General features: G+C 41.6%; 1 protein-coding gene across 2 annotated transcripts; it reads right to left on the bottom strand.

Moving 5' to 3' along the window:
• Window positions 1-12: 12 nt before the first annotated feature.
• unk (unk zinc finger) lies at window positions 13-14,135 on the bottom strand. Of its 2 annotated transcripts, XM_084077380.1 has the most exons (15): window positions 13,925-14,135; window positions 12,928-13,137; window positions 11,151-11,327; window positions 10,502-10,638; window positions 10,005-10,140; window positions 9,792-9,909; window positions 9,612-9,696; window positions 9,134-9,447; window positions 6,549-6,617; window positions 6,260-6,443; window positions 5,835-5,936; window positions 3,404-3,589; window positions 2,672-2,853; window positions 2,175-2,435; window positions 13-1,885 (listed from the first exon to the last, which is right to left on the bottom strand). In XM_084077380.1, exons 1-15 carry the CDS (start codon window positions 14,071-14,073, stop codon window positions 1,730-1,732), a joined length of 2,466 nt encoding a protein of 821 aa, XP_083933506.1. In that variant the 5' UTR covers window positions 14,074-14,135; the 3' UTR covers window positions 13-1,729. The 2 variants fall into 2 exon arrangements, with proteins under 2 accessions (XP_083933506.1, XP_083933507.1); XM_084077381.1 differs by lacking the exon at window positions 13-1,885 and having other exon boundaries at window positions 2,265-2,435; window positions 2,668-2,853.
• Between the last annotated feature and the right edge of the window lie 789 nt (window positions 14,136-14,924).

Below are 14,924 nucleotides of genomic sequence, written 5' to 3'. Positions count from 1 at the left end.
CGTCACGCACGCTTCGTCCAAAAATATACAATTTGTTTTAATGATCTATATGAAAAAGCCACACAAAATTAAACACTGGATTGGATGTGTTGTGTGGGTAGTGTGAACTGTTATGACAAACATGGGTACAAGAGACCATCACAGTGATCATGAACTCTCATCTGTAATTAAACCCCCTACACACACAAATACATATACCCTTAAGCCTGATTTATACTTGGTTGTGCATTGAAAATAGCAGATCTGTAAGCTTATAGATCATAGAGCTTGTAGAGCAAGAAAGAAAGTATAAATCAGGCATTATACCCGCATCTGGTTCCCGATACCTCGTCTAATCAGTGCAAGAGAAAAGTATGACATCACTGAACTATGTGTAGTATTATATTAGACTACATTTGACACAATGAAATGTCAAGAAAAAAAATATGGCAGAGAAAACCGTAATACATTTGATTTATAAAATACAAATAGGCTGGTTTTGACAAAAAGAGACTTGTATTGTTGAGTTAACATAAAAAAGCGTTAAACTGCTAATGAAAAAATACTGTATATGTAATTTTAAAGTCTACACACATTGACTGAGTACAATTGTCTTGATTGTGTTAACATGCTCCCCTGTTCCAGTTGACATAGAGGAATATTACAGACAAAACCTGAGAGTGCCTTAACAGAGCCCATCTGTTGTCAATTAAAAAAAAAAAAACGTCCTAAATTTTAAATATTTTATTATCATCATCATCGTCAAACAGTAATCACTGATTTGTATCTTTGCTTTGCTAGAAACCTATGAAAAATAGAGAATGAAAAATGAACAGAAAAGTCTTTACATGCACTACCAGCAGGCTGGTATTACGAGATGTAGCATTGTGAGATGGCTGTCTGGATGAAGTTGCCTTTCATTGGGGGCAATAACTCATGATATCCCTAAAATTGATTCGCCATAAGATAATATTAAAAGGTTCATGAAATCCTAGGCTGATCCTGTAGTTTGTTTCCCTGTACAGGTTAAAAACTGCAGTTGGGTAAAAACATGGAAGGCTAATAAGCAATGCAGCTGTGACTAAAAACGTGTTAGATTTACGTGTCCAGAGCCAATGTACCAGCAGACCAGACAGTAGTCAACAGAATTGTTAATGCTTTCACTTTGGCACACCTAAATCTAACAGACCCATTATTAATTATATTAGCTGCAGCTGCTTTGCTTAGGTGCACTATAAGGTCAGACTTATGCAGCGTGCCCTTCTGTAGTTTTTAGCCTGAACCGGAAAACAAAAACAATAAGAATCAGCCTACGGTATCATGCTCCTTTAAGTAGAGCTGATCCTGAATCGTCATGTGTGAATACTTTGTATGTGTCGATTAAAGATGAAATAAAAAGCTATTCTTTGGGTTCATTTTGCTACTCGTGAACAGGGGTAGAGAACAGTGAGGCTGGTCAAGAGCATCATTGTGTCACACTTCTTGTATAATATCTAAAATTAGAGGTGGGATCTTGGGTAGATGGTCTTGGAAAATGACCATTTACCTATGACCGGTACATTAATCTGCACACCTTGTATTCAAAATACAAAACCTTAAAGATAAGTGCTCGCGCCATAGCAAAATTGTAAATGGACCCAGATTCAACTCGGATTAGCGATTCCCGTAATAAGCTGGTCTCTGTCTAGAATCAGGATTGACTGGTCTGGAATCAGTGTTCTGCTGGGGCTGGGGCTGGGCTTTGATCAGGTCAAGAGAGCTGCTGCTCCAGGGTCTGTTCTGGGCAGAGGGGGCACTCCGTGGAGGTGGAGCAGCGTTCACACTGTAGTCCGTGGCCACAGGGCAGAGACATGGAGCCCTGTTCTCCACACGTCACACAGCACTGCCTCTGCTTCCTGTACAGTACCTTAAGGGAAAAGAAGATCAAACGTTTAGACTTGAACATTATTATATTAACCACTTTTCAACCTGCTGTCCCTAATCTGGACATTTTCTAAAATTGAAATGATTGTTAGGGATCGTTGCGAGCTTGTAGATCAGTAATTCTTTCCTATTTGTCGCACAACGAAGTATATAGTGCTTAAGTGGTTAATCTGCTATTGCTATTAAATGGGGTTTACATCTTCACAGATATTGTGATTCATGAGGGGTCATTGGATTGAGTGGACATTAGGCATACATATGGGTGCTATTACCTGTTCTACAGTGTGTAGACAGGTACAGAGCTGGGCCTGTAGGCTGATAATCGACTCGAGGGGCAATCTGTGCAATAGCTGGAGTTGGTGAAGTGCCAAGTGGGGGTTTTCTCCACTTCTCAGGCTGTCCAGGGCCTCCTGTAGGAGGGTGGCCTGCCTCTGTGTCTCTTCCTCGGCCTGCCTCGCCCTCTCTGCTTCCATGGCTAGGCGCCCGGCATGTGCCCGAGACTCCTCCGCATCAGCTTTCAGGGCCGCCCAAGTCTATGAGAGAAAAGTGGGAAAACGTCAGTGGAAAACGCAAGATGAAATCATGCTAATCACAGCAGTATAATCAAACATTTTATAAATTATTCAATACTACATTTGATAATTCAAGCTCACAATGCGTCGCCATGTGTGAGCTTGTGTGCTATTATTGATTATCGAAGGGTTTCTTGTGCCAACTCAATCAGGCACACACTGTACTCGGTGCACACATATCCCCACTACCTACCTACCTGTGCAGTGTGTCTCCAGCTATGGTCCCAGTGTTTAAGGGCCCTATGGGCTTCGTCCAGCTCTTGTTTGAGTCTTGCGGTGTCTGCACTGGTTCCGGAGGGCAGCAGAGTGGGAGGGGTGCCCGGCGATCCCTGGCCTGAGGGGAAGTGTTCCCATATACTACTGTTCATACCATTCAGACCTGCGGAGGACAGAGTGTACTGTTGAAAGTCAAGTTGGTGGATTAGCGTTATTCGTCATCAGATTATACAGACCAGAAATAACATGTCACTAAAAAGCAGACCATAAAAGGGTATATAATGTAGATAACATTTGTATGAAAACAAATAATAAAGATAAACTAATACATCCACAGAGCTTTTAAAAACATGTGGAATCAAAGTATTACTTTTCCCCAGGGGGGGGGGTTGTGAAATAATCGTTTTCATACATTTTCTGGGACATCAAAAGCCCACAATTATTGGTTTGTTTACCTCTGTACACCGTAAGCTGACGACAGCCATTATCGATTTTTTTTTCCTGGGTTACGGTATTTTTTTACACTAAATCTATGTTTATCAGGCAGTCATCGCTTTACGATGTTGCAGACTACATGATTGTTGCCTTATAGAGGTGAAGGGGGAAAATAGCTGACTGTATACAACAGTGGTGCTGTAAAAGTGCGACATCTAGTGGCTGAATGTCGTCTAGTGCCACTTTACGTGTGTTCTCCTTTTTAAAGTTCCACAAACCTAAGGCGCTATGAGATGGTCCAAGGAAGCTGCTCTCTGATTGCCCTGGTTGTGACAGGTGAGTGGAGAAGAATGGAGAGGCGTGTGCTCTGATTGGGGGAGAGGGCGACGGGGAGCTGAAAGGTGCGGAGCTGCTGAGAGATCCTGGGATATTGACTGGTGCAGAGCTTTGAAGCTGGTTCCCTCCTAGAATAAGAAGAAAAGGTTAATAAAAATACTTTACTTTTCAATAGCTGTGCATAATAATGAGGACATTACGGGATGATAACCAATAATTAATGTAATATAAGCATAGGACTGTTCACCTGAGCTCAAATTCAGAATCAACGATGACCGTTAACAAGCCACCAACGCATTGTAAACTCAATCGCCCAGTCTGCCGTCTCAACCAGCTAGCTCAAACGATGCCATTAACAGGCAAGAGGCAGTCCCAAAAATGGAATGCTTGTCCTGCACACTAATCCCCCAGTCTCATCAACATCTCAACGAGGTACATATTGCTCATACAGTTACAATTATGTCAAATAGGCTACAATGACCAAATTATGACCAGATCATTCACTTCCTTCATTCTTCTGAAAGGTGCATAAGCGCTATTAAATGCTGACCATGTGCTAGTATGTACTTTGTTTTGGGACGTGCATTCATGTAATTAATGACAGTAGCTATCATCAGTCAGTGCTTTAACAGCACAATAACAGTTCACAGTAGATACTACCGTTATTGAATGGCTCAGGCATGAGGAAATGCATTCCATTCCAAGTTTCAGGACAACAATATCAAATAACTATAATAATAAGTATAAAGAGAGTAACATTTCATATACATTGTGGGTTAATAATGAATACATATTTTTGGGGGCGTGACATTCATGAGGGACATGCTGGCCACATCCTTCACACCCACATCTCAGAAATGCTGAGGAAGGTTTAGGGCTGAAAGTCGGCCATTTCCTTCTGCTGCTGTTATGCATTATTAACAAGTGTTACATACTTGTTTGTGAGTGCTGATGAAATTATGTAAGCATAAAAGGGCACTCTCTCCTATGAAGGTAATCGGGCAGGTGCTTGGGCACTGGTTGGCTCCTATTGTATGTGTGTATGTGCCTGGTCAACGAATAAAGGCATGACCTATAACAACTTCATAACATTGCCATAATAATTTTTTGGGTGGCTTGTAATAACTTGTGACAAAATATATTGGACATTGTGGGAAATATATGTCTTATAACAGTGTCACAACAAGGTCTATCTCAGTGGTGTCAAACTGGTGGCCCATGACAAATGCAAAGGGGTCAAAGTCAGCTCACGAGTTGATCAGGGAAAATACTATCTCCAGCTGATCTCAGACCACTTTTTCGCTGCTATCACTTGTTGCAGGCAGTTTGTTGGGTAATTAAGAAAACAATAGACGGTAGTTAACCACCCACTGTGTGCAAATCCAGTCAACCCCCCAATCTGGCTCAGAGTAGCGTCGCGAGCCACTCTCATGCTTCAGAGGTCTTTGCAGTCTGTGAGTGTTGCTAATGGAAATAATTAGACATAACAGTCAAGGCATTTGTCCCTGTGAGATGTGAGATTTGAGTATGGTTGCCAGGTGCGTCCATTGCATTCACAAATGGACATGGATGTATTCTTTATTCAATTATGATTATGAATAAGTTATCAGATGTTGTTCAATGTTACCTTTGGTTGAATAAATGTATTGAAACGGCAATTGGTAAATTGCCGGATTACTTACTTTGTATGCAATCCTGCTCATCCTAAATTATGTTTTCTTCTTGTCAAAATGGTTGTTTTTTTGTTTTCTTCATGTCGCCATAGACCCCGCTAAATCCGGTAAAAAAATCGCGTTCATTTGGTTCGACACAAACACGGGATCCGTGTGAAGCAAACAGTGAAAAAAGCGAGCCGATCCGTTCCTCCATTTTGAAGTTACAGCCTATAACGTTAGACCGGTGGATTCGGTGAGAAAAACCACATTGGAGATAATCGACTTCAAAGTTGATTCCTAGACAGGAAACGGATGCGAGCGAAAAAAACGGAACCAGTTTTATTTCGTTTCCGGTCGGCCCCCGGAACCGGAAGGGGTAAAAAAAAATCCGGAAAGTGCACTTTTTCGAATTGTAAACAGGATTTCAATATGTAAACAGTTCGCGTAGATCTACGCGACTGGCACGCTGCGGCTTTAAATAGGTTCGCGTTAATCTACGCAATTGGCAGTCAATGTGTTAAAATGGATTTTATGAAATTGTATTAAAAAAACCCATTCAGGAACCAGTATCGAAGGGAACGTATCGGTATTGAAAATGTCTGAATGATACTCAGCCCTACAAATTAGTCATTATATTGGAAGCTACAGTATGTGCATTCACGTCTAGATTTAATGTTTGTGTGTGTGTGTGTGTGTGTGTGTGTGTGTAGTTCACTACCCAGCATCACCCCCACACTAGGCTGAGATGAGCTGCTCTCCAGGCTCCTCTCCAAGGCCGACACGCCAAAATCATTCAGGTCCAGATCATCCAGGGCTGACTCTATATAAACAAAGGGAACCAACACACTGTTTTAGCTTCACAGTCACTGTTAGTGACTTTCCTTCCACATTATCATCAATCATTGTCACACAGCAGCCATTGCACTCTTGCTTAACCTCTTGAAGCCTAGGGTTTCTATTCTGGGAGGAACATTTGCCAAAAATAGCCGATCTACAAGCTCCCATCTCAGCGCAGCGTGTTGCAAGCTTGTAAATCGGCTATTTTTGGCGACGAAATTTGAGTGAAAAAAGCAGGTAATATTAATAGACTCCCAGGAGTCTCCCAACGGCATGAGCATTGACATCCTGCACAAACTGACTTACCCACAACCGACTCCACAGTCTCACTGGTAGGGTAAAAGGGCAGGGCGTTTGCGTTCATGCCTGAGGAGAGGCCTGGTCCTGGGGGACCAGGAGGAGCAGGACTGGGCGGGGTGGCAGCCAGGCTTGAGGGGATACTGGAGGATAGACTTAAAGGGCTTCCCACTGGCAGAAACACTAATAAGTCCTGTAGAAGACAAGTTACATTGTTAGTATTGCATCCCTGGCTGTAGTATGCACAAAAATGAGCCACGAATGGATATAAGACATGTCCAGAAAACTGTAATCGTACCTGTTTGCTGTGAGCAGCTGACACCATTTCTCTGTTACGCTGCTCCAGAGCAAAGCTTCTTTGTTTTGCCTAAAACGACACACACAAAAATAAACCAAATAAACACCAGACTAGTACATGCTCTGACCATTACTACATGCAGTTCATGGAGGGTTTCCTTGAGTAGTATCTAGAAAGCTTGTTTAGAGTTTGCTGCCATCTAAAGGTTAAAAATCATATAGACCAGGGGTTCTCAAACTTCTTTATACCACAATCGCATATTATGAGTGATTTTTTTTGCCGTGTCGCAACCCATAGTTTGAGAACCGCTGATATAGACTGATATAGGCCTTGGTACACTGTGATTCAAGCAACACGGCTGCAACTAGGGCTGGGCTATATATCGATATTGTGATATGAAATTAAATATTGTGTGGGATTTTGGAACCTGATATGGCATACAGCGTTGTCTTCTCCTGATTTTAAAGGCTGTATTACAGTAAAGTGGTGTAATGTTCTGAATTTACCCGACTGTTGTAGCCGTCATATTATTTGCCTTTACCCGCTTAATTATTATATAGGCATTCATTCTGATTATGTATCCATCATTGCTTAATATTTGGTGAAAACACCAATAGTTATCTTCAAATCAAATATCATATTTGATTCAGTCCTATCTCCCAGTCCTAGCTGCAGCTGATAAAATTAATTAATAATGGGTGTTAGATTTAGGTGTGCCATTGTGATCATGGCAATGGACTCTTTTTACAGGTGTGTAATAACAAGACAAACACAGCTGCAGTTAATTTAATTAATACCGGTAATCAGTTTGATTTATGTATACCAAAGGCCAAGCACTGACAGTAGTCAATAGTATTGTCAATGCTTGCTAACTGGCACAGACATGTACCAACATTGTATTAGCTGCAGCTACTTATCCTGCTACAACATGAGTATGACTGTGAAAAAGTCTATTGATTGCATATTGGCACACTAAATCTAGCACACCCATTATTATACATTTAATTACCTGCATGTCTCCTCATGGAGAAAGATCTGAATTTCACAGGATCAATAAAGATCTACAGTATCCATCTACAGCTATAGACGTTTTCAAGAGCAACCCCTGTTGTCTCCTACTGTAGGCCTAGCCTATATAACGTTAATGTTGGGCAGAAACCTCGTATCTCCATATATATATTTTTTTCCTCTGTAAATGAATGCCCTACTTTGTCACACAAAAGTACCGAAAACAGCTGAACTACACAACGCATTTCCTTGCTCTAATTCTGAGTGTTCAATAGGCGAATGTGTTTAAGTGTGTCTGTGGGTTTTCGAAATATCGAACCAATGAAAACTAAGTGTTAACACAAGCTTGTGACTACATAATAACTACATTTGATCTATTGGAACACAGGTTATTTTTTCAATTTCCTGAAAAGTAACAGTTTTGGACATGCATGGTTTTAACCCGACGACGACGATATATGGTTGTTGCACTATGGCGGGGGTCCCCAACCTGAGGTCTGGGGTCCACAACGCCACGCCTCACGAAAAGGTTTTATATGGAATATTCACAACCATTCATTATCTGTGGAAGAACCACCTTCAGTCCTATCTCACACTGCTATTTCTCACTCTCCAAAGAAAACAAAAGGTGTTAACAACCCATTACATAAGACAACTCTATCTGATGGTCAGGTTTAGCATACCAAAAAAGGGCTGTTATCATATGGATGTAATGGAATGCTTTTCATGCAGTGCTTTGCATGTTGGAGATGGAATCCTTCTAAAGCAGCACTGCCATGACAGCTTAAAGGGGCTACACCATGAATTAAAAAAAAATATATTATATATAAATATTGCCCCCTAATACGTTTTAAAAAGGTTGTAAGCCTAAAAAACATCCAGATATTTTTTCTCACAATCTGACTGTCTGTCATTCCAAGCTTTTTCAGCTGCAGTACCAAAACGTCCTATTGGGCAGGGGGGAGCTACTGAGCAATTCTGTCTGGCCATCCTCAATGCAAAATCCGTGCAAGTGACATCACTTGCACAGCCATTCTGAAATGGCCTGTTCAGACACGCCCATTCAGGAAATCCATGAAATGAGCATGAATGACTGAATGTTAAAAAAAAATATTTTTTTGGGTACAAGAGACACTGGGGAGCCCAAAAAATACTAAAAATCTAAAAAAAAATGAAATTCATGGTGTAGCCCCTTTAATTTCCCCTGTGGGATCAATTAACCCATTCAATCCAAATAATTATTTGGCTATTCAAAAATAGCAGATATACAAGCGTGCGACATGATATACAACGTATGACATGATAAACTTGGAAGTTGGAGTTGGAGTTGTCTTTTAGTCTCAGGCCAGGGCTTGATATACTTTCTAACACGCCAGTGGCACATCGAAAATACCCAGTACACACACTCACAACTGGTTGTGATTTTTTTTTAAATCACGCAAAAAGCATTTCTACCCACACAGGTCTTCCTCCCTCGGTTAACATAGAGTTAGGCGACTTGCACTACAAGGACACACTTCTAAATGTCACAAAGAAATGATGTCCCTCGTTTTATTCCCAAAAACAATTTCTCTCACCTGATCCTCCCTCTCGAATCCAGGGGCTCTACCGTAGCCTCCCTCTCCTGCCCAGGGAGACAGAGGCTCTCCCCCTCCGCCCATGTCTTCACACAGTGATAACACCCTGCCCAGCAGACCTTGTTCCGCTACGCCTGCACCACCAGAAGGGGAGAAAGCATCTGCCATAGACCCCGTCCCCGACCCAAGCCCGGGCACCAAGTTGGGCCCACTGGGACTCGAGGAGGCCTCCTGGGCAGGATGGGGGTCTGCTGGTCTGGGAGGGGGAGGGGAGCTGGGGGTTGGGAATGATGGCTCTTCAGTAACAAAGGGTTCTGGAAGAGAGGGACACAGGAGCCAACATATTAGGAGCCAACATATTGTAAGTCAAGTATTTTTTGCTGGTTGGTGGCTTTGCAAACAGGTACACATGAAAAATAAAATCTTACAATGTGTGTTAAGTGAGCACAGTTTACAGATTTAATACACAAACCCTTACTCTCAACATGTGCAAATGCACAGAAGGGCCCTCTGGGACAGCTGCCAGACTGCTGCATGTCATTGCACTTGGTGGATTTATAGATCTGTGACAGAATGAGATCACAACAGCCATTAACATCTGCCCTCAAATGATCTCATCTAAATCACACACTTCAGTTTGAGTCAACAGTCGACAGACCTCTGGGTGAAACTGTTGTTCTGTGCGTGTGTGGCAATATTGGCATCCCTCTGCCCCCTCACATTTACTGGGATCTCCCCATTCTTCGCTGTGTTTCACCGATGGACACGGCAGTGCTCTGTGGTAGCAAGAGCAAAGACCCAAAACAATGTTAGATATCAGAATCCTATTGTATCCGTAGTTCTCTCACTTGTGCATTTTGTCATGGGCTACCTGTATTTGTGTTTGTGTGGACTCCGTCTCCTGTCTTTACTGTTGTGGTAGTATGGACAGGCGTAACCTTGGCGACACAGGCGAGGAGGCTTTTTACAGAGCTCGGTCTTATAGTGGGACAGCACGTAGGTGTTATCTGAGGAGGAGAGTAGGAGAGACAGCACAGGGTTGGTTGAAAGACGTCACAGGAAATGGCTGGCAGAAACATTTTACATAAACTAAAGAGAATGGGAGCACAAGTCAAGTTTCAACAAGTAGAATTTTTACTGGGTGCAGAAAAATACCAGCAGTCAGGGAAATGTACTTTTTTATTTTGGTAGGCACGGGCAGCTGTGCCAACCAAAATAACACAGGCTTTTGGTTGCACTATGGCAGGGGTACCGAAAGGACTTTTCCAGTGAGTGCTGGTCTTTTTTGTTTATATTTGACAGAAATGCCTGGTCCTATACCAAACTGACATCAATTGTAATTGTTTTACAGTGATGTCATGGACTTGCCTTGCCAGCGTGGCTCCTCACTCAGGATTTTCTCGATGAGGGCGGTACTGGCTGCCTGTCCTGACTGCCCATCGCCACCTCCTCCCCCGCCCTCTGTGGGCCCCGCGCCTCCCTGAGACTCAATCACCTGAACCTCCCTGTGACAAAAAAAAACAAATGAACACATAAATGCACAGCACAATCAGAAATATGAATTTATGCACATGTAGAAGACAGTTGGCTAGGGATGGGACGATATGAAAATTACATGTCACAATAATTGTGCCAAAATGTATTGCGATTAACGATATTACTGCGATAATCAAAATATGCTTAAAACTTAAAATGTCACTTTTGTTAACGGGGAACGTTCGCCAAAAATAACAGATCTACAAGCTCACAATCTGCTACTTTTGGCGAATCGATTTGTGTAGAGTGAAATAAGAGCGTACCAAATGCGCTCTTTACAGGTCTGTTTAAGTGTAGAAGGTTTAAGTGGTACTGAATTTGCAGCTCAACAAAAGCTAATTCATCCTAGTGTATGTCACAAAATCTCTGCGATACGATTATTGTGAGCGGTTCTTTTTTATCACGATAAACGAAAAATTAAAGCGATTATCGTCCCATTCGCACAGTTGGCTACACATTCCAGTTGTGCTCTCTGTTGTACCTGATGTCATAAACAGGGCTGCGCAGGTCATGTGATCCATGTGCAAAAGCGCAGTGGGAGCCGTTCTTACTGCAGTGGCCTTTCGAGTCCGTTTCGTGGATACATGACCCTGTCTTGTAATAGCGGAGGTGATATCTGCGTTCTGTGTCCCCTGCTGTCCGATGTAGGAATGGACATCTGGAACACACACAAAAAACAGGGAATTGCTATGATTTGTACTGTATAGCATATTGTTATTAGATAGAATTTATAACATTTTGTTATTAGAGTTTAGTTGTAATTACTGTGAGAGTAGTAATTAGGTTGAGGCTTTTATAGTAAAACTATTCTACATGTTAAAACTGATGCATAAATGTACTGATATGAGTTGAAAAGGAAGTGTGTATGACCTCAGAGAGATCATATCTTTACTAGTCTTTTTTCTATGCAATAACTCTTAACTGAGGTAGCGATGCCTCTACCAGAGTAAAATATTTCAACTCTCTTTGCCACTTTTGATAAAAGTTTGCAATAAACAAAACATTGCAATATTTCAACAAAATATCTGTGACTGTGATATGAACCAGGGTAATTGTGAACACTGCTTGAATTGTATGCATGATATCTATCACAATACTTTATAGGAAACCACCTGAAACATTCCTCCTTTGAAAAATACAGCCTGTTGCGACATTGCACGGATATTGCTTCAGTCAATATTGTGATTTCTGTACATTTGCTATTGCTATCTGTGTAGTTCTACTAACTTATTCCTTGCTCAGTTAGAAACCACAATCAGAGCTGAAAGGTACAACATGAACCCAACTGACCCACCCAGTATTGGCTCATTAGCATTATGTTTGAAGCGTCTGCACACTCAGTCTCTTATCAGGGCATTTACAGGTGCTGTAGTAACGTGGTTATTCACCACGTCCTGTGTCTGTCTTTAACTCCTTGTGTTTAAATCAATGTGATAATGGTTCAGCACATTTCTATCTCCATTCTCCACATGAGCCCAAGCAGTGGGAGAATAGCGTCTTCATTTGCGAATGCCACCATGAATAGAAATGATTTAACTATGAATGTAGTGAAACTATTCTCTGAACTTCAACTTCTTGTCAGGCAATTGCATGACTCTGTAAAAAAGAAACCTGTTTTTCCACATTAATGCAAATGAGTTTAAATGTTTCCATGAGGGCTGATCACTTGGGGCTGACATCAACAAAAACGAATTACAACACACAATGTTTCTAATATATATATATATATTTTAAAGGAGGTCTGCACAAACATTTTTTCCAAATGTTGTGGTGACAAATATTAGCCGCAACTACATTAATCTGTCTCACCAGCAGTTTGTACTGTGCATTTTCCCCCCACTAGGCTTCTACCTAACCTAAACAGTGGAGCTGTTATTGGCCTCAAGACTCAGTTCTCCAGATACACTCGATCTGATACCGTAGCATGTAAGTCAGGTTAGCCTTTCAACTATTGACACATTAAACTATATTCTAAAGTAGAAACTACTACAGTCAGAAATATATAATAATACTGAATTGAATACAGACCGATAGGCCGTTAATAACGGCTGAATGTCCACCACAGGATCAATAAAGGTATACCTTATAAATCCCACGGTAATTCAGTATACTGTGCACTCCTACATGAAACTATGACAATTTATACTGAAAAACATTCATTTTCCTTGTGGTCGTCCATAAGTGCCCTTAAAAGGATTCACAATCGTTTAGAATTAGGTGCATTGTAGTTCAAAACTGTGATCTCTGGGAGCACTCACTCGTCCCCATCTGGGCAGGTCCCTGTCCCCTCATCATATTTGGTGCAATAGATGTCCGGGCTGTAGTTAAAGGTCCCATCCCGCCTGCGAATGGGCCTGCGGCGCCTCTGGTTCAAGAAGTGCCAGTGGAAACAGGCAAAAGGCCGGTGCTGTGTACACTTGTGCTGCACAAACAGGGGGCACTGCTCGGTTCTGAACTCCTTCAGGTATCTGGAAGGAAGTTGGCATATGGAGGGAAACGACACTTAGATGTACGCCAGAAACAATGGGGTGTATGAAACATGAACTGTGCAATAACATACACCAGTGGTTCTCAGACTTTTACATGTGAAGGTCTACCCTTAACTCTGACAGTGTACAAATGGAACCAAATGGACCCGTTAGGGCCCATTTGGTTCCATTTGTATACTGTCAGAGTTACAGACGTGTAAGGGTCCATTTAGAACCCCCAAAAGGAGCAATAACAACAACAGAGCATGTGATAAATAATAACATAACAATAATAAATGTAACGTTAGGCCCGCTTAAACAGGAGTTCATACAAACTTAATGTAGCTACTACACTAACAGCTTGTGGGTCTGGCTATATATGTTTACATTGCCAAAGCAAGTGTAAAAACATAATAAGAACAATTTAAGAAAAATGGGGAGCGTATATACAATTGGAGGGGGTTCAGCGTTGTATTAATCAGAGCTATGTCACATTGCGTCGTTATATGCATGTTATATATACAGGGTATTAAGCTTTTTTAAACAAATAGCAGCAATCTTTTGCAGTCACTTTGGGACAATTAGCAGCATTTTTTTCTCAAAACTATTTGAATAGTACACAGAAAAGCCTCAGCTTTTAAAATACGTTTAAACGTAGCAGCTCTGTTTATGTGTGCAGCAGGTCTAGAGCTCTACTCGGTACAGATAGACAGATAGACACTAAATACACGTGAGGTTGTGTACACTTTAGCCAAGCTAATCCAGCTAGCTAGTTAGCTGTACGTACGTGTAATGTTGGGGTTTCTCGGGCTGTATGTTGAGCACGTTAGCGGGAGACGTCGAGCCACCCGCCGGCGAGGACGAAGACGAGGAAGAGGAGGGTCCCGCGGTGCTCGGAGCCCCCGGTGCGGGGGGCTGTGTGTGTGTTTTGGACATTAGCAGACCCTCTTACAGACTTATCAACAAAACCACTAGCTTGTTTTTAGCCTAGCCGAGTAGCTACGCTCGTTAGCTTCCGAAATCCGCATTCTACGGCGATTTGCGCATGCGTAGGAGGGCAGGTTGCGCGAGAGAAACAAGCAACCAAGGTCTAGGAAAACAAGCCCTAAAGAAGCAACATGAGCACTTTAAATCTATATCTCTGTATCTATGAAAATAGCCAATCTACAAGCTCACAACGAGTCGTGATGCAATGCGTTGTGAGCTTGTAGATCTGCTATTTTGCACAGTAAAAAAAACTAGAAATAAAGTGGAATATTTGGAAGATTTGTGTTCTAACAACACAAATTTGGTACGGGACGGGGCTCCCTGGCACAAAACATTTTCAGATGGGGGTTATTAGGGACAAATACATATTCATTTGGGGTCCATGACATGAAAATGTTTGAGAAACACTGGTTTAAACTATATTAGGAAACAAGCCCAAATAATCAACTACACTTTAGAAAAAATCCCCCAAAACGCAACCCGCCGCAACCATGTTTACAACAACTTTACAGAAAAATAAGCCCAAAGTTGCTTATAATAAGCGGACATGGCAACACTAGAGGGGAGGAAGTAGAAGCAAAAACGAGAAGAGGAACTGTGAGGTGTTAAGTTAATTTACACTAAAAGACTGTATTTTCTATAAACTTAACTTATATATGGCTATAAATGACGACGAGTCTGAGTCTTGCGTTCATATAAGATAACTAAAAGATTTGTAATATTATTTAATAAAAAAACATTGTTTATGGAAGTGCTTTCTCACTTTGAACATAATGGAAACATACATAAATGGGGGAGTT

This window comes from Gymnoscopelus microlampas, assembly GCF_963454915.1.
Source record: "Gymnoscopelus microlampas genome assembly, chromosome: 14".
Taxonomy (NCBI): domain Eukaryota; kingdom Metazoa; phylum Chordata; class Actinopteri; order Myctophiformes; family Myctophidae; genus Gymnoscopelus; species Gymnoscopelus microlampas.
Note: the sequence above shows the minus strand (reverse complement) of the source record. Positions and strands in the feature narration are given on the sequence as shown.

What these genes read in the sequence shown, in the direction of transcription:
- unk (XM_084077380.1), bottom strand. Translation starts at nt 14,073, where the DNA reads ATGTCCAAAACACACACACAGCCCCCCGCACCGGGGGCTCCGAGCACC. An exon ending in TGAGGAGCCACGCTGGCAAG is followed by an intron (nt 10,141 to 10,501) that starts GCAAGTCCATGA and finishes TCTCCTCCTCAG; the next exon opens with ATAACACCTACGTGCTGTCC. An exon ending in TAGTGTGGGGGTGATGCTGG is followed by an intron (nt 3,590 to 5,834) that starts GTAGTGAACTAC and finishes TTCTTATTCTAG; the next exon opens with GAGGGAACCAGCTTCAAAGC.